General features: G+C 36.8%; 1 protein-coding gene across 2 annotated transcripts in view; it reads left to right on the top strand.

Moving 5' to 3' along the window:
• The window catches only part of ST6GALNAC3 (ST6 N-acetylgalactosaminide alpha-2,6-sialyltransferase 3), a 571,072-nt gene that overhangs the window by 322,576 nt on the left and 222,582 nt on the right, over positions 1–25,914 (top strand). For both annotated transcript variants that reach the window (XM_081218386.1, XM_081218387.1), the window contains exon 3: positions 25,470–25,879. In XM_081218386.1, coding sequence (XP_081074512.1) covers positions 25,470–25,879 — 410 coding nt within the window. The remainder of the gene's footprint in view (positions 1–25,469; positions 25,880–25,914) is intronic.

The raw sequence follows: 25,914 nt of genomic DNA, 5'->3' as shown, positions 1-25,914 counted from the left end.
TGGATTAATAAGTACACAATTACAATTATGATAATGTCTCTGAGGGTACAATGCTGTGTGCTATGAAAAGACCTAATGGGGAGGATTTACTTTGAGCTGGATGGATGGTCAGGATAAGACTTCTTTGAGAAGCTGACATTTAAGCTTGGTGGTGCATGATGAGGAGGTACCTGCAAAAATGGCAGGGGAAGTGGAGGGCAAAGTATTCCAGGGAAAAAGAAACAGAATAGTCCAAGTTCTGAGGCTGAGGCAAGAACATGACCTGGTCAAGAAACTTAGAGAAATTTGGTTGCTGGCTGATTATGACTGGGAGCCTAAAGCCACGCAAGACATTCCAAGGAATGCCAGAGGGCAGTGTCTTGCTTTGTGTCGTTTCTGTTTGGATTCAGTTACTTTCATGGACCTATATGCCTTTTGAGAGTAAGAAATGTGGATTCCCAAGCTCAGGATCTCCATGTTTATTTTGAATGCTAATTACCACAAATATGTTTTTAATTGGTAACTGTGTATCTTAGGCACACTCCATTACATTTAACCTTTGAGATCACTTTTAATTTATCCTCTTAAAAATGTTTTCTATTAAGAAAATATGGCACACATGAACCACATTTTAATTACTTTTTTCTGGAAGATTTTTGTGCTGGACACAATTTATCTGTCAAGGAGGAAATGAAAAACTGAGCATACTTAGAACGATGAAAATAAGATCAAATGCTAAACATCTCAATGTGTTTGTTTTCTAGATGATTTAGTATTCTGCTTTTACATAATACTGTTTATACACTCAGCCTAACTTTTTGGCTCCACTTATTAAGAATGTATATGATTTAATTTTTTATAATAGCCAGCAGTTTAACACAGCTGGGTATTTGCTTTCTCCCCTATCGATGATCTGCTACCACTTCCTATCATTGTATCATACTGACCTTTAATCCAGCCTTTACATACAAACTCAGTTGTATATCCAATTCCTGTTTTAATGGGTTTTGATAGATTTCCCTGTGCTTATTTATTTATAGAAATGATTTACTATTTATATTGTTTTCACGGTACTTTTATTTCTGTGTTTCATTTTGTTTTGGAGGAGCCACCCTGTATTCTAACAAATATTTCTTCATTGGGTATACATGAATTTTAGATAAGTTGTTCCATGTAAGTAAATGTTGATGATTCTTTCTGCCAGTATCTGCAGCTATTATTATCTTTACTCTCCAAGTTGTTGTTGTTGTTGTTTTTGAAAGGAATTTATTATATTCAATCTGAGCCATGAGAGGGACTCTGATGTTAACTAATAGAGATGGCTGCCCCTCTCTGGCATCTACATTATGGATTTATTGACTACTGAATTTCTATAACACTAACATCCTTCAGATTTCAAAACTGAGCTAAGATTTATTAAAGATTCTGCTACTGGTAATCAACCTTTTAGCTAATGGAGCACATACTGAGTTTTTGCACAGAGAATGATGGTTCCCGACCAAGGGGGTTTGGCTCCAAAGACTAAGTGTTGCTCTGTGGCTTTGGCAGGCCTCAGAGGAGCCTGGCTGCTGGGAACTGAAATGCTCAGAGCTTGCCAACCCCAAACCACTGTGTTCTTCACAGCTCTCTAGTGCTAGGAGTTTGTGTGCCAAGGAAACAGAAACCTGTCTAGAATATAAACTATTTTCTCTTGACTTTTCCTTTAGGAAGACTAGAAGAGGTTGAACCTGTAAGTTGTTTTATGATTAAAAAATAACGTAGGACTTTACCTTGGAAGTTGAATACTACAATTTCATACAGAAAACAAAATGGCGCATTATTTATGCTCCCCAAATTACTTTATTCCCAATTATCAAAATGTCTATTAATTTTTTAAGTGATTAATAAAATTGTGGTGGTGGTGACACTTATTTCAGCTCTTGAACTAAAGCAGTCCCTGTGTGTGAAAGGCCTCAAGTTTTAACTGTGTGATGTAAGCCTGTGACAGGATGGAAATTATTCCAGCTGCGTGGTTATATATAAGTGAATGTGGGTTATGTGGGCAGGTAATGCTGATGATATTGGTAGCCCGTAAATTCACTAGCTAACAAAACTTTTTGCAGGATTGCATATTCTTTAGAAATAAGTCTCAAAGCTATTAGGAATATATATGTTTGACCTATAACATTGGAATTGACTTTACTCACTTTAATTCAACCATCCCTGTCTCTTCTTATTTACCCTCTTTCTATTCTTTCCTATTTCTCCTTCAGTACATACTTTTCTCCATCCAGTTTTCATCAGAGGGAAAGTTTTCTACTTAATCTAGCACAAGACTGAGATGTAAACCTGGGATCTTATGAAATTAGGGCTTAACTTACATTCAGTACAACTAGTACTATTCTAAGAAGGTAGACTCTTGTGAAAAATCAGTAAAACTTGGAACACAGAAAAGATTAAATTCATAGCATTTGAATAGCTTAATTTCATTAGACCTGTTGCCTGATCGTTTATGAGGATTCCTTGATTTCTTTTAGACCTGAGTTTCTCCACCTCAGCACTACTGACTTTTTGGGCTGGATAATTCTTTGTTGTGGGGTCCTTTGCTGTTCATTGAAAGATCCTCTACCCACTAGATGCCAGTAGAACCACACCCCACACCCCAAATCTCTCCAGACATTTCCAAACGGCACCTAGGGAGGAAAACCACTCCCAGTTGAGAACCACTATTTTAGACCCAGGTACCTGGACACATGATGTTATAAATCAATACGTTATGCGTAGGTTTTTTTAAAAAGTCTGTTTTTAAAGACTGGATGTCCCCATCTTATCCCATTATTTCCTACAGCATTCAAATTCAAAAGCTGATGACCAATGCTAACAAAGCCTGAATAGATAGAAAGTAGACATCTTCCTTTTTATTAGATAATATGTCCGGCAATGAAAATCCCTGGATACAAAGAGCTTGTTAAGATGTATTATGTCAGATGAAAGTTCTATTTTAATAACTCGTTATTAGATGGACATTTTATTTTAGAAAAATGGATAATTATCATTTTGGCTTATCACTTTCTCTCCATGAATACAAATAATTAGATAGACAGACAACCAAGAGAGACTTCATTAAATGATGGGTCTAATCAGCCTGGGACTAGAGTAAATTAGAGGTTAGACTTCCAGCTTGAGAGTTGGAACTCAGGGTTTGGTGGCAATGTCCTCTCATTCATCCAGGATATTTCTGTGGATTGACCTCATGTTGCAGTCAAAAACCAGAGCACAGGTCAGTTAGCTAGAAATAAAAGTCGAAATTCAGCTTGGGAAGCCATAGGCTACACTGCATTTAACTTGCAGCTGGATACTTGCAAGAACACATTCAAAGCATAACTACAAGTCTTATGGTGTCTGGACTTAGCAGCTTCAATTTCTAGATAATGGCCCATTATTAATGTGGAAATATTAGAAAGTTTTCCAGGGAAAAAATATCAGCCTGGAACCATTCCCCCTTGCATACATTATACACTTTACTGCCATCTGTGGTTATCCATACTACGCATAAAACCTAACTATTTTTCCAAAAAGGACTACAAATAACACTCTATTTTTTTTTTGAGAACAGTCTTCCCAACACCCAGCTAGGAATCTATTTTAAAATTAATTTTCTTAAAAGATTTTTTAGTGTAATCTATCCTTTTGTTTCTAAGAAACAAAGCCCAATGCTGTTTGATTTGGAACTATCTTATCGCTCAGAGAAGACAAATAAGCATTAGTGGAATTTTCCTGGCCTTGGTCTTCTTTTAAAGCTTGTAGTGCAGTCTTAAGAATGGATCACAATTGTTACTTAGATTTCCTCTGTGGGGCAGTGGCGGGGCTCAGGTCTGAGAAATTATTCTTATCATGAGATGGAAGAATGATTTTATTCACCATTCATACTCCACATGTGTGATCCACACAGAAGCCTTTGCTCTGTGTGTCCTTAAGCTGCATCTGACATTTTACCTCCTGATGTTTTCTAAGTAGCATTTTTCTACCAAGCAGATTTGTGTGGGAAAAAAAATGAAGGTAACAAGTGTACAATCCTTCTGAAACATATTTAAATTTATTACTAACATATTCTAAGAAAAATAACAGAGCAAAACCTAAACAGAATGATTTTACAAGTTCTGAAGGGAATCCTCACATGATACAATGCAAGAAATAAAAAGCCTTTATTTCCCCTCGAAAATGTGTACGTGTGTCCTTCTATTTATTAATCACATGATTTGTTATCGATGCATCTCTACTCACCCCTAAGAAAGGTGGATCCTAATAACTAGAGAGTCTTTAGGGGGCTGGGTGAGTGGTAGGTGTGAGCATTCAACTTGCAGGAACCCAGAGAAATATACTGCTTTGTAAATAAATGGAGAGATATAGAGTCTAGGGTGTGTTGCTTGGAAGAAATGAATGTTTGGAAGGGGAGAACCTTTTTCCATATTCCCATATCATCTTCGGTGAAATTTCCATTGTCCACTTATACTCTGTGGGGTGGTTTTTCTTTTGTGGGAAATGAGCAGTAGTGTTGAATTTTACTCAAATTTGCCGTGGGACAAATATGGAGGTTGCTCAAGGGTAGCTAATAAATTAGTTGCAGAAGTTAAGAAACAGAGAGTCAAGAGTTGAGAAATCTTTGCAGAAGTACGCAGCTAGAAAGGGGCAGAGAGGGATTTGAATGCTAGTCTGATGACAAAGCCAATGCTTGTTTTTATTCTACTATGCTGCTGGAAACTGGTTCCATTATAATTTTCCCAAAACAACTTAAGTTCTTTTGGATGAGGTAGAAGCAGAATATGAGAGAATGTTGAAGGTTGATGGTATTGAAATTACTCTATAAAATTATATATATTTATATATAAATGTTTATATATTAAACTTTCAAAGCCCTAGTGTTAATAGCTTTTATTTTAAATTATGTCTTCATTGTTTGACCCATTTTGGAAAATATGGTTTATGGGCAAATGTATGCTTTTGGAACCAAAAAGGTATAGAAAGGATATGGCCACGGTGTCATAAACTTCTTGTCTCCTCTAACAAGAAATAAACACTTAATTGGAGCAAATCCCATTTTTTGAAATGTTACCTAAACTTTGCCTAAAATTAGCACTTGTTTGTTTACAGCCGTTGCACACACACACAAAAAAAATGTTTTCATAAAAATTAGAACTAGAAAAATTATTTGACTTTTCACATTCGCCCTCTCTGCCTCACCCCCTCATTTCCCGACTCCCTACTCCCCACCGAGTGAATTATATGGTACTGAAAGGTTATTTATTTATTTTTATGATCAGGCCAATCAATAATATATTCCTACCTAATTCATTAGATTGTTAATTAGGCCCTGTGTTTTAGATATGCGGCTACAGACTGGAGCCCAGGAGTGAGGCAAGGAAGCTGTGCTGAGGATTTGTATGTTAGCTGCAGCACGCAGCCAAGATTCTTGCAAGGTTCAGATTTCCTTCTTTTAAGGTGAGAAGGAATCCCATTCTCTCCATGGCCTGTCAGTAAACCTATTTTGTAAGTGAAACAAAAATTAAAAATTTGTTTACATTATGCATTGGCTATGCTTTAACATTTTATGGCAACTGATCTGGTTTCAGTTAAGGACCTTATTTTTTTTTTCAGCTTTAAAACATGTAAAGTTGCTACAGTATTTGGTGCCTGCGAGATGCCCAAATTACTCTTTATCAAAGTGATCCCATGGAGAGTTCTAAAATCTAGTTACGTAGACTTTGGAGAAGACTCTAAGAAAGTCTGAAATCTGCTCTTAAAAATGTGGCCAAGATGTACCATAATTTTCAACAAAGCGGTTTGGTTCATTCATCCTGCAAGTAATTTGTTTATTGTTGTTGTTTGATCTTCTGAAGCCTGAGTGGATTCTTTAGTTTGTCTAGTTTCTGCAATCTCGGGTCCTGGAAGAATGGTAATTTTCAGTTTTAACTAATTGCTATGCTTTACATGGTTACAGGGACTGTGCATTTTAGAAAGTCACTTCATTAAAGCATTAAAATACTGTGGGCTCAGTAATTTCATTTACTGGGTCAATAACCCATGATATCTAGAAGAAGATTTAAAATAGTTTAAAAATAATTATTCAAACAAGAAAGGGATTTCAAATTATAATTACCATAGCAATAAAGGAAAAAGAGACTCCAAAGCAAGTATAAATATTATATTTAACCTTATATCAGATTTCTATAACTCAAAGGGTTTAACTTGTCCAATAGTAGATTACAAGATCTTAGACCTGAAATAAACTTCAGCAATCATCTAGCCTGGATATAGAAATTCAAGTTTTGTTTTGTTTTGTTTTTTTCTTAAAAACCACTTATAATTCTGTATCCGGACAAACTATTGCAGTTCATTCTTATATAAGGTGCTCATTTTCTTAGAGCATTCACAAATTTCATATTCAGTTTTTTTCCCTAGGTATTTTTCATGTTAGTTGTTTCTGTGCATTAGAGTTCTTTTTATTCTAGTTCTGTTTTTCCTGATGGTATTATTTTGTACATTCATATTGTACAATTTTGTACATTCATATTGTAGCTGGCTACCATTTTTTAATTCTGCTATTAGTTCTAATCATTTTTCTTTGGTTGGTTGTGTTTGCAAGGAAGATTATCATATCATTTGGAAATAATGATGATTTTTCTTCTCTGTTCCAGTATTAATACCTCCCCCAACCCTGCCTCTGGGCTTCAGTTATTTTATTGAACTTTCAGAACAATGTGAAATAATTATGATATCAGTGGGCATTCATGTCTTGCTCCCAGCCCTAACAAGACTATATCTAGTGCAGAGTTTCCAAACTATATTCCAAACTCTTATCCCATAAGATGTTAATCAGTTTCCTAGCCCCCCGCCCCCCCAAAAATAAGGTGAGGTTTCCAGATAATTTTCTGGAACTCTGAATTAAGCAAAATGAGACAGATTTCCCTAGTGAATGACTTTACATAGCCTTTAGTGTTTAATATGCATTGGCAGTCTTCAAGAGGTGGAGAATATATGTGGCATTTCTCAACATATTTGTCTACAAAACATTGTTTTTGAAGACCATTTAGCTACCATCTTACAACACGTGACTGCTACCCTGGTAGGGCACTGTGATGTTGGTTTTGTTTTTGGTTTTGCTTTCAGAATGATATTCCTTATCACATTAAATAAATCCTACTCTTAGCTTACTAAGAGTGTTATATAAATAGAATCTTCTACTATGTGTTTCTTTGTATCTGACTTTTGCTCAACGTAATGTTTTTAATATTCATCCATGTTGTTGATTTGTTTTCAATGCTAGATAGTATTCCCTTGCACAAGTGTGTTGATGAAAATTTGTGTTATTTGCAATCTAAGGGTTTTGTAAATAATGCTGCTCTAAATATTCTTGTACATGAATCCTGGTACATAAAAGAATGCACTTTTATAGGATACATATATCAGGAAGTAGAATTCCTGGGTCTTAGGGTATATACATATATTCAGGTATACAGGATAATGCTACAGGTTTTCAAAGTGTTAATATAAACTTAACACTCTTACCAGTTATTGCTTGAGATTTCCAGTTACTATACAGTACATTCTTTTTAACACTTGGTATTGTCAGACATTTTAATTTCGGGCAACCTGGTAAATTTGCAAACACATCTTATTGTTTTAATTTGTATTTTTCTGATTACTAATAATAGGCACCTTTTCTTATGTTTATTTGCCATTTGAATTTCCTTTTTTCACGTAACAATTGAATTTTGTCAGTCTTCTGTTGCTTTGGCTGTCTCCTGTCTTTTATTACTGATTTGTAAGAATTTGTTATATATCTTGTATATTAACTCTTTCTAGGATACACACACACACACACACACACACACACACACACACCCTAGGAGAGGGAGAAAATATATACCGTGGACCCTGGAACAACGAGGGGGTTAGGGGCACCAATCCTCCATGCAGTTGAAAATCCGTATATAATTTATAGTCAGCCCTCTGAAGACATAATTCCTCAACATCCGTGGTTTCACATCTGTGGTTTCAACCAACGGCAGACCATATAGTACTGTAGTATTTACTATCGAAAAAATAATCCCTGTGTAAGTGGACCCCTGCAGTTCAAACCTGTTGTTCAAGGGTCAACTGTATAAATATCTCTGTGGCCTGCCTTTTCACTCTCTTAATGTCATCTTTTGAAGGACAGCTATTCTTAAATTTAATATGGTTTATTTTCTCAGTCTTTTTCTTTCTTGTTAGTGCTTTTATATCTTAAGAAAAAATTTCCTATTCTGATACTATAAAAGTTTTCTCCTGTATATTTTTTTCTTAAAGCTTACTGTTGTCTTTCAGATACAGGTTTCCAATTCACCAGAAACTGATTTTTGCATATAAGTAAGAGTCTAGATTTACCTTCTTCCATGAGTTTATCCAGTTCTTCCAGCTCCACTTTTTTTTAAAGCCTGATTTTTTTCCTCCACTACTCTGCTTGGTGCTTTCATCACAACTTTTTGGGCCCTTTACTGTGTTCCATGGGTCTCTTTGTTTGTCCTTGTGCCAGTACCACCTTGTTCTTCCTCAGCGGTGTTTTAGCTTTCTTGGCCCTTTGCATTTCCATATAAATGTTAGAATCAACTTATAAAGCTCCAGAAAAGAAATCTTGTGGTATTTTGGGATTTTTGATTAAGATTACCTTGAATCTATAGACCAGTTTGAGGAGAATTTACATCTTCACATCGTTAAGTTTTCTATTCCATGTCCATGTTATAACCCTCCATTTATGGAGAGCGGTTTATTTATTTATTTATTTATTTATTTATTTTTTGGGGTTTTTTTTTTTTTTTTTTTTTTTTTTAGTCTCTGCTTTACAACAAAGTCAATCAGTCATACATATATATCTGTTCCCACATCCCCTTATGGAGAGCTTTTTAAATGCTTATCAATAAAGTTTTGTTATTTTCCCCACAGAGGTCTTGCACATATTTTATGATATTTATTCCTAGGTATTTTATATGTTGATGCCGTTGTAAATGATATACTTAAAATTTTTTATTATTGCTGATATATTGAAACACAATTGATTTGCATTCTGATTTGTACCTAACAATTCTAACTTTAATAAAAATTATAACAAATTATAGATGGATTATTTGATACCATTTTAGGGGAGGAATATTTTTCCCTTCTTTCTTTCTAGGTACTTTGGCCAGCCTAATAATTAAATTGACCTAAGACAGATTAACAGGAGAAAAACAAAATTAATTTTGTCGATATGGGAGCTCATAAAAATATGAGACTCAAAGAAGTGACCAAAGCAGGCAGCTTTTATACCTTTTAGAAAAAGAAACAATAAATTTGTGAAGAATTAACAAGACAAAGAAGTCTGGGCTTGGGGTAGTAAATTAGTGAAGAAGTAACAAGTTTTGTTTATACAGCCTTCTTGGCCCTAAATTCTCTCTCTCTGGTGATAAGGATGTCTCTTTACCTTCTGGTACAGGGAGGGTACCTTCTACGTGACAGATGTATTTCCTGCGTTCAGGGGAACAAAGGAGGGTCAGAGTATCCTTATTGCACAGGCTATTTCTTAAGTAACTCTAATTCAAAATGATCAATATTCCAAGTGGCATATTTTGGGTGGCTTGCCTTGAACCACATCACCATCATGTCATCTGTGAATAATTTTATTTTTGTTTCTTCTTTTCCAATCCTTATATGTTTCATTTTTTTCCCTGATTTGCTGCACTGGCTAGGAACTCAGTACAATATTGCATAGCAATGGTGATAGTGGAAATCCCAACTTCAAAGAGACAGTTTCCAACATTTTACCATTAAATGTGAAGTGCAATGTTTGCTATAGAATTTTTGTTTTGTAGAAACATTTCATTAGATTAAGGAATCTCCCTGTTACTTTTCCTTAACTAAGAGGTTTTTTTGTCTTCGTTGGGTCTTCGGTGCGGTGCGCAGGCTTCTCATTGCAGTGGCATCTCTTGTTGTGGAGCACAGGCTCCAGGCGCGCAGGCTTCAGTAGCTGCGGCATGCGGGCTCAGGAGTTGTGGCTCGTGGGCTCTAGAGCACAGGCTTAGTAGTTGTGGGCGCACGGGCTTAGTTGCTCCACAGCATGTGGGAATCTTCCCAGACCAGGGCTCGAACCCATGTTCCCTGCATTGGCAGGCAGATTCTTTTTTTTTTTTTTTTTTTTTTTTTGTGGTACGCGGGCCTCTCACTGTTGTGGCCTCTCCCACGGCTCCGGATGCGCAGGCTCAGCGGCCATGGCTCACGGGCCTAGACGCTCCGTGGCATGTGGGATCTTCCCGGACCGGGGCACGAACCCGTGTCCCCTGCATCGGCAGGCGGACTCTCAACCACTGCGCCACCAGGGAAGCCCTGGCAGGCAGATTCTTAACCACTGCACCACCAGGGAAGTCCCTAACTAAGAGATTTTAATCATTAGTTGATGATGAATTTTATCAAACTCTTTTTCTGCATCTCCTAAGATGATCATATGGTCATATGATTTTCCTTTTGAAGTGATCATATGATTTTATTATTAATGTTGCAACTTACATTGATTTTTCTTCCTAATTCTTTTATTTTTAAAAATTTCATACGAGTTGCAAGTTTCATTGAACATCATTTTCACTTGAAATAACAGCCAACAGACAAACTATGAATATTCAGATTTAGGTATTTGGCAGACATTTTCTAAAATGAGTGAAGTGAGCTTGTCACTTCAAGAAAATAACAGGCAGTATATTTAACTAATGACAAAAATTGAACTTTCAAGTCAAAATTAGCATTTTGGAAAATTTCTATTTGTCACCATCAGCTTTCTGGTTTTCCAAAACTTAAAGGCTTTTCTGATGAGGTCAGTGGTAACATCAATAAATGTGTTTAAAATATACATTTGGAAATATCAGTGTTTCAAATATCTGCATAACTCATTGGACTAATATTTTTCCACATTAGCAGTGTATCATGTTATAAAATCATGCATGAGTTGAAGATCTATGCAAGATACAAGCTAGACAAATGGTTTCTAATGCAACACAGACAATTTTATTGATATGGTTTTAGATTCCATATTGCAAATAAACTTTAAGAAACTGCCACTTGTCAAATTTTGGTATAGATTCAAATAAAAATATCCACAGTTACCTCCCTTTTACTATGACATATCTTTGTGAAGCTGGATTTTCTTCATCTACTTAAGCCAAAACAACATGTTTTAATGGATTGAAAGCAGAAACAGATGTGAGAATCTGGCTATCTTCCATTAAGCTAGAGATTAAAGAAATTTGTAAAAATATAAATAATATCATTCTTTTCACTATTTTTGTGGAAACTATGATTACTTTTCATTAAAAAAGTGTGTTACTTAGGTTAATATGAAATGGACATATTGGTTTTTTTAAATAAATGGATATGTAAATTTTTTAAATTTTCCATTTCTAATATGGTAAATATTAATACATATTCAGCTCACATAAACAACAGATCCTTAGAATACTCAATAATTTTTAAGACTGTAAATGACACCGGAGACCAAAAAGTATGAGAACTACTGCACTAGGAATAACACCAGACATCCTAAGTTTATGAAAGTATAATGTTACTTAGCACATTTATCCTCTTCCCATGACAATGTAAGAACTTTAAGATATTTGAACTCCATTTACTTCCCTCTCAAATTATACACTATTTTACGGTATTTTAATTCTAAAATTTCCTCTTTTTTTTGTTTTTATGAAGCTTCACTATGATATGTTTAGATGTTGATTTATTTTTATTTATTTCGCCTGGGAGTCATCAGCTGAGCCTTTTGAATTTGTAGATTTTTATAAGTTCTGGAGAATTCTCAGCCATTGTCCTCTGTCCATTCTCTCTCTCCTCTTCTCTGGTCTTTCAAATAAATTTGTGTTAGGCCTTCAAATTGTATTCTCTGTGTCTCTTAACCTATTTTTTTTTTAAATCTCATGTTTCATTCTGAACATCTGCTTCTGTCTTCCAGTTCACTAATTCTCTTTAGCTTTGTTTGCTCTTTGTTCACCTAATTTGCTGTTAAATACATTCATTGAATCCTTCATTTCATGTATCATATTTATCAGTTATAGAACTTCTAAGTGGTTCTTTTTCATGTACAGTCCATCACTTTTTATAGTTTTCATTTCCCTGCCAACATTTTTACTTGGCTTTTATCTCCTTGAACACAGTGAACATAGCTGTTTTAGTCTGTGCCCTGTAATTCCTTATGTGGAGCTCCTATAGGACTGTTTCTATTGGTTTTCTCTAATGGTGTTTTGTCTTTTCATATATTTGAAATTGTATTTGTAGCAATAATTTGAGGCCTAGGGTGCTATTATGTTCCTCCAGGGAAGAGTTTCTTTGCTTTTTCCAGGTGTCTAAGGTCATTTAGATGTTTAGGACTACATAATGTAATTTCCAAAATTGAGGTTTTCAGAGCCAACCAATTGACGTGAAAGAAGATGATAGATTTTTGCAAGACTGGTTTATTTCAAACTTACTCTTAGGATACCTCTTAAGAGTCCTAGTCTGTCATGTGTGCGCACAGGTTGGAAGAAGAATTTCCAGACACGAAGTATTTTAGAAAAGAGTGAGTTTATGAAGAACAAAGAGCAGAGTTAGTGAGGGGCCCTTCAAATACAGTGGGCCAACTTCCTGATAGACCAGGGAGAGCCGGCCCCCTTTGTGGGCTAGTAGCCAACTTTTATAGCCTCAAGACAAAGACAATTCCTGCTGGCAGGATGGCATTAGGTGATTGGTCAGGATGCTACAAGGTTACTACATGGTGATTATTTTGCCTAATATGGGGTGGGGGGTGCACTGTCTGGTTTAGATTAGGAGAGCCCATGGCAACAAGTGCTATGGGAGCTTGGTTAATTCTGGAATTTTTGCCCTGTGTCCTTGATGTAGGGTGTCCTTTATGTAGGGTTCCACATAGTCCAAAGTGGATGCTGATTTACCCTTTTTGGGCTCTGGATTCTGATCTCTGTCCTCCTAGACCCAGGAGCCTGCCAGAAACAGAACTTAGCTAATTATTCCAGAGCCACAAATGCCTCCAGGGCAAAAATAGTCCTTAGTGTTGGTGTACCTCCCTGAGTTCCAGAATTCTCCACACTGGCAACTCCTCACTATCTTGTTAGGTCTTGGATAGTCTTAAAGAGATGGTTTTTATATTTTTTCCCGTTATTTTAGTTATCTTACATGGAAAGATGGTCTGAATTTTGCAAGTTAACATACTGAAGCAGATATTCTCATGCTGGTTTCTTTCTTTCTCTTCCTTCCTTCCTTCCTTCCTTTCTTTACTTTCTTTTTTTCTCCTATTGAATGATTCTTTAAATTCCACAGTGTTTTACAATTTTCAACAGTTTCACATACATGATTTCATATAATTCCATAATAACCCTTTTTTCCCCTACCCCTATGTTGCCCCTCCCTCTTTCCTCTCCCCACAGGTAACCACTAGTTTGTTCCCTATATCTGTGAGTCTACTTCTTTTTTGTTTTATTCACTAGTTTGTTATATTTTTTAGATCCCACATGTGAGTGATATCATACAATATTTGCCTTTCTCTGTCTGACTTATTTCACTTAGCATAATGCCCTCCAAGTCCATTCATGTTGCTGCAAATGGAAAAATTTCATTCTGTTTTATGGCTGAGTAATATTCCATTGGATATATGATATACCACGGCTTCTTTATCCATTCATCTGTTGATGGACATTTAAGTTGCTTCCATACCTTGGCAATTGTAAATAATGCTGCTATGAACATTGGAGTGCATGTATCTTTTTGAATTAGAGTTTTTGTTTTTTTCAAATATATACCCAGGAGTGGAATTGCTGGGTCATATGGTAGTTCTAGTTTTAGTTTTTTGAGAAACTTCCATACTGTTTTCCATAGTGGCTGTACCAATTTATATTCCCACCAATAGTGTGCAAGAGTTCCCTTTTCTCCACATCCTCGTCAGCATTTGTTATTTGTAGACTTTTGATGATAGCCATTCTGACAGATGTAAGGTAATATCTCATTGTGGTTTTGATTTGCATTTCCCTGATGATAAGTGATGTTGAACATATTTTTATGTACCTGTTGGCCATCTGCATTTCCTCTTTGGAAATATATCTATTCAGGTCTTCTGCCCATTTTTTAATCAGATTTTGTTTTAATGTTGAGTTGTATGAGCTGCTTATATTATGTTGGATATATTAACTTCTTATCAGTTATGTCATTTGCAAATATTTTTTCCCATTCAGTAGGTTGTCTTTTTGTTTTGTCAATGGCTTCCTTTGCTGTGCAAAAGCTTTTAAGTTTAATTAGGTCCCATTTTTTTAAATTTTTGCTTTTATTTCCTTTGCTTTAGGAGATAGATCCAAAAAAATATTGCTACAATTTATGTCAAAGAGTGTTCTGCCTATGATTTCGTCTAGGAGTTTTATGGTTTCTGGTTTTACATTTAGGTCTTTAATCTATTTTGAGTTTATTTTTGTATCTGGTTTTAGAAAATGTTCTAATTTCATTCTTTTACATGTAGCTCTTCAGTTTTCCCAACACTACTTATTGAAGAGACTGTCTTTTCTTCATTGTATATTCTTACCTCCTTTGTTATAGATTGACCATAAGTGTGTGAATTTATTTCTGGGCTGTTTATTCTGTTCCATTGACCTGTGTGTCTGTTTTTGTGCCAGTACCATACTGTTTTGATGACTGTAGCTTTGTGGTATATTCTGAAGTCAGGGGCATGATTCCTCCAGCTCTGTTCTCCTTTCTCAAGATTCTTGTGGCTATTTGGGGTCTTTTGTGTTTCCATACAAATTGTAAAATTTTTTGTTCTAGTTCTGTGAAAAATGCCATTGGTATTTTAATAGGGATAGCATTGAATCTGTAGATTGCCTTGGGTAGTATGGTCGTCTAACAATATTAGTTATTTTAATCCAAGAACATGGTACTTTTTAATGATAATGAATTTGAATATCCTCTGTTCTTTGGTTTTTGCATTTCCAAATTGGAAGGAATGACTTATACTACAGCTTCCTTCCTGAAGCCTGCAAGGCACATTTTTCTCCTTATTCCCCAAACAAGCATACCCTTAGGATATACAATACATGTATATCTCTCCCTGTCTCCAATGAAGGAACATAACCCCACTAAGACATTTTTGTTTCCTTATCTCTTCCATTTACTCATTTTCCTACCATTTCCTTCCACTTTCAGCTTGGAATTCATGTTACTAGTGCCCATAGTTATTTCTCAACTTTGAATTTTCAGTACACCACTTGCCTCAATCTCAAGCCCTGGATCAAGCTAGCTAAGCTCTTTCTTCATCCTTGCCTCTGTGCTCCTAAACAGTGTGAGAAAGAATGCATAACCTTACAGTATATTCATCAAAAGTCTATAATTTCTAAATTCTAACTGTGGCACAATTGACAATCCTTTTGATTCTTGCTCAAAATATTCTCTTTCTCAAAAGTTCATGTCTCTTCCCAAGTCTGTTAAGCTTACCTCTAAGTCTCTCAATAATTAACCCTTACTTGCTTTATAGAAATATAAGGGAATCTGGAGTAAACTCTAGTTGTATTCCAATCTTGAAAGGTCACATGTTTCTCCTCAGTCTTAATATTTTTTTCCTGTCTCAGAGGAAGAGGTGTCTCTACTTTTTCAAAGGCTATTCATCCAACTGTACTCTTAAGTTTCTTTTATTTATTTATTTATTTATTTATTTATTTATTTATTTATTATTGAACTATAGTTGACTTAAAATATATATTAATTAGTTTCAGGTATACAGAAAAGTGATTCAGATATATATATCTGAATACATATATCTGAATATAAAAGAAGTAAATATAAATACACTTATATTTAAAATATAAAATTCTGAAAAGGATTTTCAGATTCTTTTCCATTATAGGTTATTTCAAGATATTGACTATAGTTCCCTGTGCTAAACAGTAGGTCTTTGTTTTTTATCTATTTCATATATAGTGGTATGTATCTGTTAATCCCATACTCCTAATTTAGCCCTACCCCACCCTTTTCCCCTCTGGTAATCATAAATTTGTTTTCTACATCTGTGAGTCTGTTTCTGTTTTGTAAATACATTCATTTGTATTATTTTTTAGATTACACATATTAGTGATATCATGTAATATTTGTCTTTGTCTGACTTACTTCACTTAGTATGATAATCTCTAGGTCCATTGACGTTGCTGCAAATGACAATATTTCATTCTTTTTATGACCTAGTAATATTCCTTAAATTATTGACTCCTATCTTTCCTGGGTCCTCACTCCATTAGTGGCTCCTTTTCTTGTATTTGCAATTACTCCCTCTTCACCAACCCCCTCCTCTCAAACTACAAACCCCCTAAAGCATCCTCCAGCCTAGAAAATAAACCAAGATGAAAAAACCCAAAAAAACTGTATTGAATGAATGTCAACGAATGTTCAATTTATCACTAGCCTTATATGCTGGCAGAAATTCTACATGACAATTAAGAGCATTTGTAAGGTAACATGATTTTCCTTGCTTCCAAAGCAAATTCTGACCAGAACATAAAGAACACCTCTAATGCTATATAATTAACAATATGTTTGTGGAAATAAAGTTCTCATGCTTGGTACTACATACAAACCTCCAATATATTTCCCATTTGTTCTTCATAACCTCTGACTTTTAGGACTGATTTCAATTCTAAGTGCCGCTCACCAATCTAGCAGTGTTTGAGAGGTAATGGAAGGATTTACTACACTATCATCTAGTGCGTGAGGGATCCAAATTTACCATTTCGTTTTTCATCCTTTTTTATCAGGCATTATGGTCTAATTTGCCATTGCTAATTCCTCTAGGACAATATTTCTCAAACCTAGATGCCCATTGGAATCATGTGTGAAACTTAAAAAAAAAAAACTTACATGCAGGCACCATCCTCAAGAGTTGTCTGATTCAAATAGTCTGGGGTGAAGTCAGCCATTATAAATTTTTTTTTTTTTTTTTTTTTGCGGTACATGGGCCTCTCCCCGTTGTGGCCTCTCCCGCTGCGGAGCACAGGCTCCGGACGCACAGGCCCAGCAGCCATGGCTCACGGGCCCAGCCGCTCTGCGGCATGTGGGATCTTCCCGGACCGGAGCAGGAACCCCTGTCCCCTGCATCGGCAGGCGGACTTTCAACCACTGCGCCACCAGGGAAGCCCCATTATAAGTTTTTAAAAGCTCCTTTGGTCATTGTAATGCACAGCTAGTTGAGAACCATGTCCCTAGTTGAGTGACATGTGAGATACTAATACCATAGCATAAATCAGCTTTCTCTCTTACTCTCTTTATGTGATCCACCTGGATAGTATGTTAGCACTGAGTCCTGAGCTCATCTTCCTGAAGGGAGAGGAAAATAATCCAGAGGTAAGTTGGCCTCAAAATCAGTCAAATTTTGTTATGATCTGATAGTGATAGTGAAATATGAATTACTCCCATTTTCTCAGTCTATAGGTGAAAACTCTTTTTTGGTTTGAAAAGACTCATTGTTTGCCTTCCAGTCCAGAGAAAGCAAACTGCTTTCCTTTGGCATGCCTTCATGATTATACAGATCCATTTTCTAAAGGAAGTTCCAAATAAAGAGAACACATCATCTACGGTGACGGAAAAACATAGTTTTATGGTGCTGGTTTTAGAATTATCTCCTGACATTAACATTTTTATGCGCCCCCCTATTAAGTTTTATGCTTGGATATAATGTCACCAGGTAGGAATCAAGGTAAATGCCATATCCCAAATCCACAGAGTCAGAGCCAAACTGTGGGTTATCACATCTATCTTTTTATGTGCTGTTACTCATAGTGTATGATTTATACACACTGCTTTTGAAAGCTGCACTAACTGAAAGAAGCTAGCTTGTGGAGGGGCAAAAAAGTACATATACAGGCTGGCTTGTTGAACTGTGTTGATTTCTCTCTAGAACAGTCTTTACAATTCTTTGTTCACAGAGGTCTGCTGAAAGTGACTCAGTGTAGATGAAAACAGCTTGCTTAACCATTCCTGAAACACAGGAAAAATTAAAATACATTTTTTTTCTTTGTCAAGCAATAAAAACAATGCCAGATTGTTAATGCCTTTTTTGTACCTTTCACTTGAAAGACCTCAAAAGAACATCGAGGAGAATAAAGGCAAAGTCTATTCCCCAATGGCGTCATTATACATGTTGAAGCCTCTAAAACGAAAACTCTAAAGACATCAGGAAGAGTAGAGGAATAAATGACAGCAAACTGAAGAGTGTGTCTCCAGAGCTTTGTTCAACCTGCTTTGTTCAAATTTATTCAAATTGCATGATGAAAAGCAAAGATCTCATTTGTTTCAACATTAAAGTAGTAAATTAGTGAGTTGTGAGTTGCTAATTGTCCTGTAAAGCATTTAAGGTGCCAGGGGTGCCCCATTGCCGATACTTTAAATTGCATTCTCATGGTTGAAGTGAAAGCAACCCTTAGAATAGTATAAAACAATGTTCTTAATAATTTAAGCTGGTTCGATTCAAACATGATTTCCATTCTGAAATATTTATCGAAGCTCCTGCTTTTATTTGAGATAAGCAAGTTTCATTTTAGACTTCAAGACATCAAATAGAAATTCATTTTCAATATGGGGCTAAAGTAGGAAGATAGATTATCTCTCTCCAGTGTTGTGTTTCATCCCTGGCTGTGTCTGCTTACTTGTAGGGTATAGAATTAGCAGGTTTGGTTAAATTTTATTTGAATTTTTAGCGACCTTTTCTAATCCTGACTGTTTCATAATTTAATGTCTTGACCTTCGTTTTCTGTAGAGCCACCTCAGTGATAAATGCAGAGATTTAATAACTAGAACTGGTTGACAGGTGACCTTTCGTACCTGGCCATTTCTCTTTGCTGGGGAAACCACACTGTTTTGCAAGTTTTAATTCACAGATTTTAATTATCTATTGTATTGTCTATAAGCTTATTCATGGAGAAAAAAGTAAAGGTTAAATATTTCATTCTTCTTACTGATTAAAATGTAAAGTGCTTGGCAGTTGTCCCAATATATCATTCAAAAAGGAAAGGGCAGTTTGTCAGATTCTTACCCAAAGAAGAGAGAAGGGGAATTTTCCAGAGTGGTTGGTAGGAAGCAGGATGGAGAAAGTGGCCAGGAGGGTGAGCTGTCTCATTAGCTGGATGAGGGTGACCGTCTGTGTGTGTGTGTGTGTGTGTGTAAATTTAGAGCAGAAAAACAGAAAGAAGTCTTTAACTATATGTGTCCTAGTTTGAAGAGAAAAGTGACTCAACAAAAGGTGAAACTTGCCGATCAGAGTGAATGACCTGTTAGGTTTGGTCATTCTTTTTTTTTCCAACCAGGCAAGGATCAGTTGGGCATGTCATGGTAAATTGGTTCCTAGAGTCCACCTAAATAATATTTACACACAGGAAAATAAAGCTAATTATTAAAATACCACAGACTCTTAAAAAGAGATGAGAAGAGCCATGTCTTCCTCCTTACCTCCATAGTATCAAGGATTTCTGGCGCTTACGTTCTTCAATGTTTATGCAAACGAGAATCCATTTCTGTTCTAAATGCTCATGCTTCTGGTAAGATAAAAATAAAAATCAGCATGCCTGTAAAATGACCTACAGGATGAGCATAGTATCCCAGGCAGCCAGTGTCCTAGAACCTTCATGCCTTCTTCATATGGAGAGGGGAGCGACTCAAAGAGTTAGAGGAGGGCTTGGCGTCTCCAGCTGACTTTGCTTCCCAAGGACTTGAAAGCAGCCCCTGGGGGCTTCTAGAGTGCATTTGCCTCAAGGAGGCTTTCCGACACGGGGAGGTATTCTCTTTAGCCACGGAGACCAGCTTATAACAACATCTGCCTTGGCCTTTTGTTTTCTCGAACATGGACTGTAATCATTTAATGCTTCAGAAAGAAACACGATTCACTGCTGCTATGAAAAGAAGTTTGAAAAGCAAATTGAGTGAAAAGATGTGGAGGACCATTTTAAAGCCAGTAAAACTGGTCATGATTAGTTTATCTTAGACTAAAATTTCAGTCGTATTTCAAACTGAAATATTAAGAAAAAAATGTCCACATAATTTCTTCTGCCATCATAATGCCATTGTCAGAAAGGAGAGGTTAATTCTACCCGCATGCAAACTGTAACACTCCTGAGGAGACTTTCATCAGCTAAGAACTTTGTCCTGTTTTGTTGAAATTCTTGGCCGCCAGCATGGTTAAAAACATTAATTTATAATTTAATATAAATAATTTTAATATGATACTGGGTGAGATTTGAGGTGTTTGCCTATATGTATATTAGGAGTAGTGCAAATTAATAGTAAATATTTCTTTAATATCCCCCACTTCTTAATAGTGCTGTGAGTGCATTTCATGAAAGATAATATGTGCTCTCTTTTTAACCTGAAAGACATCTAGTACCCACTGGACATCATGTTTGTCTCAATTTCCTCAACTCAATCATGGGAAATAAAAACTAACTTTTGAAGAATTTATTATGAGAACTGAATGGAATAATGTAATAAAGTGCTGGGCAGGATGACTGGCCCATACTATGTATTCAATCATGTTAATATCAATAAATATAATACACCATACTTATATATCTCCCTCACACTGCTTCTTCCCTCTCTCATTCTCTCCCTGCATCCCAGACAGGAATCAAGTCCTTTTTCATATAAGGAGGCAAATGTCAAGATTTGTTTTAGCAGAGAAAGGACTTGTTTTTCAAGGCAATCCCTTAGACCTTTAAAATAGTATATGAATTGACCCTAGTTGATCATAAAACTTCCCCACCTACTTCAAGGCTGTGTACTGAGGTTAAAGCTCACACTGATTAGAATTCTAAAATTATTTCACCCTTAACAGAGCCTTGCACAGAATAGGTACTAGGTAAAAATTACTTGATTGTTTACTAGATGTCACCAAATACTTAACTTTCCCCAAGCTGACTGTTCCCCAAGCTGATTTCCAGATATGCAGGTATAGAGCCAGTATTATTTTTCAGAGGGAGAAAATACCCAAATCAAATAAGGCGAACCTTGGACATATTTCAGGTTCAGTACCAGACCACTGCAATAAAGTGAATATTGCAGTAAAGTCACACGAATTTTTTTGTTTCCCAGGGCATGTAAAAGTTATGTTTACACTATACTGTAGTCTATTAAGTGTGCAATAGCCGTATGTCTAAACAAGTACATGCCTTAATTTAAAAAATACTTTATTGCTAAAATACTCTAACCATCATATGACAACGTGTATTGCTGCACACCTTCAATTTGTGAAAAACGCAATATCTATGAAGCGCAATAAAACGAAGCACAGTAAAAACAAGGTATGCCTATATAATGATGTTACAACTAAAAAAAAAAATCAGTGTCTCAGATGTCAAATAAAAGAAAGCGTTTGAGGGCTTCCCTGGTGGCCCAGTGGTTGAGAGTCCGCCTTCCGATGCAGGGGACGCGGGTTCGTGCCCCGGTCCGGAAAGATCCCACATGCCGTGGAGCGGCTGGGCCCGTGAGCCATGGCCGCTGGGCCTGTGCATCCGGAGCCTGTGCTCCGCAGCGGGAGAGGCCACAACAGTGAGAGGCCCGCCTACCGCAAAAAAAAAAAAAAAAAAAAAAAAAAAGAAAGCGTTTGACATTTGTGAGCTTTCTCTTAACAGTGACACAGTTGCCTAGACAGGGTCGGCTGTATATTTGTGGTGATCTCAGTTTATAGACACAGCCCAAGCCCAAGCAAAGCGTTTGGCTTGATGTTTTGAGTGTACAAGAAGAAAAGACAAAGAGGTCAAGTTTGTTTTTAATAAAGAAAAACAAAAAATAGGGACAAGTCAACTGAAAAGGAGAATTGAAAGTTAAGATGAGGCTTGATAAAGTGGAGCCAGATAAATCTTTCCAAAGGTCTCGGAAAATCCAGGGCCTCAATCTACAAAGAAACTGCTTACTGAGGCAGAACTGAGCGAGTGGACACATATGGAATAAATTTTCAAGCAAGGGCCTCAAATCAAATAACATAAATGAGCTCAAGAAACAGCAGGATGTTTTAACAAAGAAAGTTGAGATCACAAGATGCAGCGATAAAGCTAATAAAAGGAACTGAGATAACCAGATAAGAGCAGCTCTTGGGTCAAACCATCCATTCATGCCCAGGTGCGTCTTTCTTTTTATCATGGCTTACCGTAGTTTGAAGATGCCTTCAAACATATAAATGAGTCCCTTGCGCTTTAACAAGCTCTTGCTGTTACCTGAAGCTTCTGATTATGATTAGGATTGTTTCATTCATCTAGCCCTGCACTCCTATCATACTGTAAAGATGGTTCCTGCAACCAAGTGGTAAATAGAACAGTCACTCCATGCAGCCATGTCTCCTGGCACCTCATTCAGGAAATCAGACAGCTAGGCAGGTCTGAGAACAAGAAGTATATGACATGCAGAAGTTTCTTACCACTCTGGCCGTGGTGACAATATGGCCAAGCGAATAGTATAAAAGAAAGGGACACTTTAAAGATCACCACCTATCCCCAAAGTCATTACATTCGTAGCACCCTGCCCAATTACATGTTTGTCACATAGACAAGAGGCTGTTATTCCCAGTGTTTGCCCTCAAGTTGTTAGTCAGCTGCTGACCTCATAAACTGCACAGCTGCAGCATCCTGATATGTTGTCATGAAACAGATTGTGATGTCTTAATTGATCACTCTCAGAGGTCACAATTGTCAAGTGAAACCAGTACACTGATTTTTATTAGTTAAATTAAGCTTTGTTACAGCAGAACCAGCTGATTCACTTTAACGACTTGGAAATCCAATGCAGATTGCTACATGTTGTAGATTAGAACACATCCAAGGCTTTTTCTTTATATCTTTCTTTTTTCTTTTTGATTCTTTTTTAATGTGTGGAGGGCCTATCCTCAAAATGTTTTTATTATATAGTGAAGCAACTTCTTGGAACAATAAATGGAACCTAACCCCCCTGCACCATATGCATCTTGGTGATAAGTTGGAATATGCCATGTGACCCACACAATTTAAATCAGGCATTGATTTGTGTGACTCTAAGTGAGTTTGGAGGACTCAGCTAAGTGTAATGGATGTCAGGCCCAGCTGCAAATCGCCTGGCAGGAAGAACATCGTGTTCTTCCTTATCATCCCCAAAGACTGTGGGCTCCTAGGTGCATGAGGAAGGGGCTTAGATCAATGCCTGATTCTCAGAGGCATCCCCTTGTGCCTCCATTTGCCCACTGGTGAAGTTTTCACTATGGCACCAACCTAGAGAACCCCATTTCCAAGTGCTCTAATATACTCACCCACTTTGAGCAGACCTATTCTAACCTGGTGCCTGGATCACCTGCTGCCCACCTTAGTTCAGAAATCTTACTGTAGCAGGAGTGATGGGCAGTCCCTTTCATAGCAGAGTTTTAAGGCACTTCACAAATGGACCTTTGTGGGCTGCATAAGTAAAGTTATTTTGAAATTCTTAATTTGACATCTCAAATAAATGCCCTTGATTCTAGTGTATTTTACAGTGTACCATAAAAACGAAATCAAAGAAGTAAAGTTAAATTAATATAATAACTGTTGGCATCCAGAATACAATGGGAAGCATAAGGATGCTCATCAAAGCAATTTTTATGTGATTAAAAAAATCAGATAATAGCTAATGCCCAGAAAGAGGCAGATAGGTACATTATGGTACATCCATACAATGGAATATTATGCAGGCGTTAAAAATATCTCTAAGGACTATTTACTAACATGGGAAAGTTTAATGATGTGAAATTAATTGAAAAATCAAGGCGGCCAAATTGTATAATTGTATTGTAGCAGCTGTTGAGTGGTGGAAATATGGAGAGTTTTAATTCTTTTTATATTTTTCAAGTTTTCCACAACAAGCCCATATTACTTTAATAATCAGGAAGATAAATAAAAGCTGCTTGAGTAGGTTTGTTATAACATTTGCTGCAGGAGTCTGTGTTCAAGTCACCTTAAATCTAACAGGTCTGGAAATGAGCTCCTGCTTCCTCCCTCGGTCTGTTTCTCCTGAAGCCTTCTCCTTCTCAGTTAAAGGCAGCTGCAGGCTTCCAATTTCTTAGGCTAAAATTCTGAAGTTATCCTCGACTCCTTTCTCTCTCTCTCAGATCTCACCTTCCATCTACTGGTCAACCCAGCAAGCTCTACCTTCAGAAAATAATCCAGCATGTGACCAGCTTCTTACCACCTCCTCTGCTGCCCAACCTGGTCCAAGCCATCATCCTCTCTTGCTGGGATTATGGCAGCATCCTGTTCTCACAGTTTCTACCCCTGCCTTCCTTGTGTCAGTTTTCCACACAGCAGCCAAAGCTGTTACAATGTGAGTTGGATCAGTCATTCCCCTGCCCAGAGCCCTCAGTGGCTCTTAAGTAAAAGGCCCTAAGTGATGGCTCCCCTGCCACCTCTCTTGCCCCAGTACTCACTTGCTATTCTCAATGCTCTGCCAGACCACATTGCCCTCCCTATTGTTCCTCTCCTACCCTGGGGTATTTGCAGTGACTTTTGCTTTTGCTTTGCAGGAATGCTTTTTTTTTTTTTTTTTTTTGCAAAATCCCATGGTCAGCCCTTTTACTTCATTCAAGTTTTTCCTCAAATATAATTTTTTCCTGAGGCCTTTTCTGGTCACTCCACCAACACACACACATACATTCTCATAGATACATCCTTACCTCCTTCCTTGCTTTAATTTTCCCTATTTAACACTTACCTGCATCTAACATATACTGTGCAGATTTGTCTGTTGCCTTTCTTCCCTCACTTGAGTGTAAGCTCTGTGAGGGCAGGGATATTTGTTTAAAGTTTTCACTGCTGAATCCCCAACCCCTAGAACATAGTACATAGTAGTTAATAGTCAAATAACTACTTTGAGTCCCTACCATTGACAGTTGTGTGATAATTATCCTGGTGACTTTTCTGAGTCTCTTTGCTACTCAATTTGCCCACCTAGATTGAACCTGTTGGTATGTTGATATGTTTCTTCTGGATTGCTTTTCTCTTTTCAACTAAATCAGTAATTCTAGATGAATCAGAAAAGTCCATTTCTTCCCTAATATTAAGTTCAGGGTCCTAATAAATTATCTTAATTAATAAAATTATCTTAATTATCTAAATTAAATTGCTTTCATTTCCTGACTTAACCGCTATATATTGAGCTACTATAGTATTCCAGGGACTTCTGGGGAGTGGGGTTAAAATGAAGAAGACAGACATTGATTCTGTCGTTACTGAGTTTACCGTCTAGTAGACAGGCATAATTAAATAATAAATTAAAGTGCAACACAACTATTGTTGGTTTGGTATAAATATATTTCAGAGGTATTCCCACACTCAACAGTTATGACAATATCTGGATTTTCTGTTTTCCCAGAGGAATTTGTTTGGATAGATGGAACTTACTAATTTACACATTTCTTCCCCCACCCTGTTTCTCTTTTCATTTTTCAGCCTTTGCAACTGGACTGTAACCTTTGTGCCATAGTGTCAAACTCAGGTCAGATGGTTGGCCAGAAGGTGGGGAACGAGATAGATCAGTCTTCCTGCATTTGGAGAATGAACAATGCCCCCACCAAGGGCTATGAAGAAGATGTTGGCCGCATGACAATGATTCGAGTTGTATCCCATACCAGCGTTCCTCTTTTGCTGAAAAACCCTGATTATTTTTTCAAGGAAGCAAATGCTACTATTTATGTTATTTGGGGCCCCTTCCGCAATATGAGGAAAGACGGCAATGGCATTGTTTACAACATGTTGAAAAAGACTGTTGACATCTATCCCAATGCCCAGATTTACGTGACCACAGAGAAGCGCATGAGTTACTGTGATGGAGTGTTTAAGAAGGAAACTGGGAAAGACAGGTGAGTCCTCTGAGAAGCAGCCTTATTGTCTTTTA

The sequence above is a fragment of the Mesoplodon bidens genome (genome assembly GCF_964165515.1).
Source record: "Mesoplodon bidens genome assembly, chromosome: 2".
Classification (NCBI taxonomy): Eukaryota; Metazoa; Chordata; class Mammalia; order Artiodactyla; family Ziphiidae; genus Mesoplodon; species Mesoplodon bidens.
The sequence above is the reverse complement of the archived record's forward strand: the minus strand, read 5'-3'. Positions and strand labels throughout refer to the sequence as shown.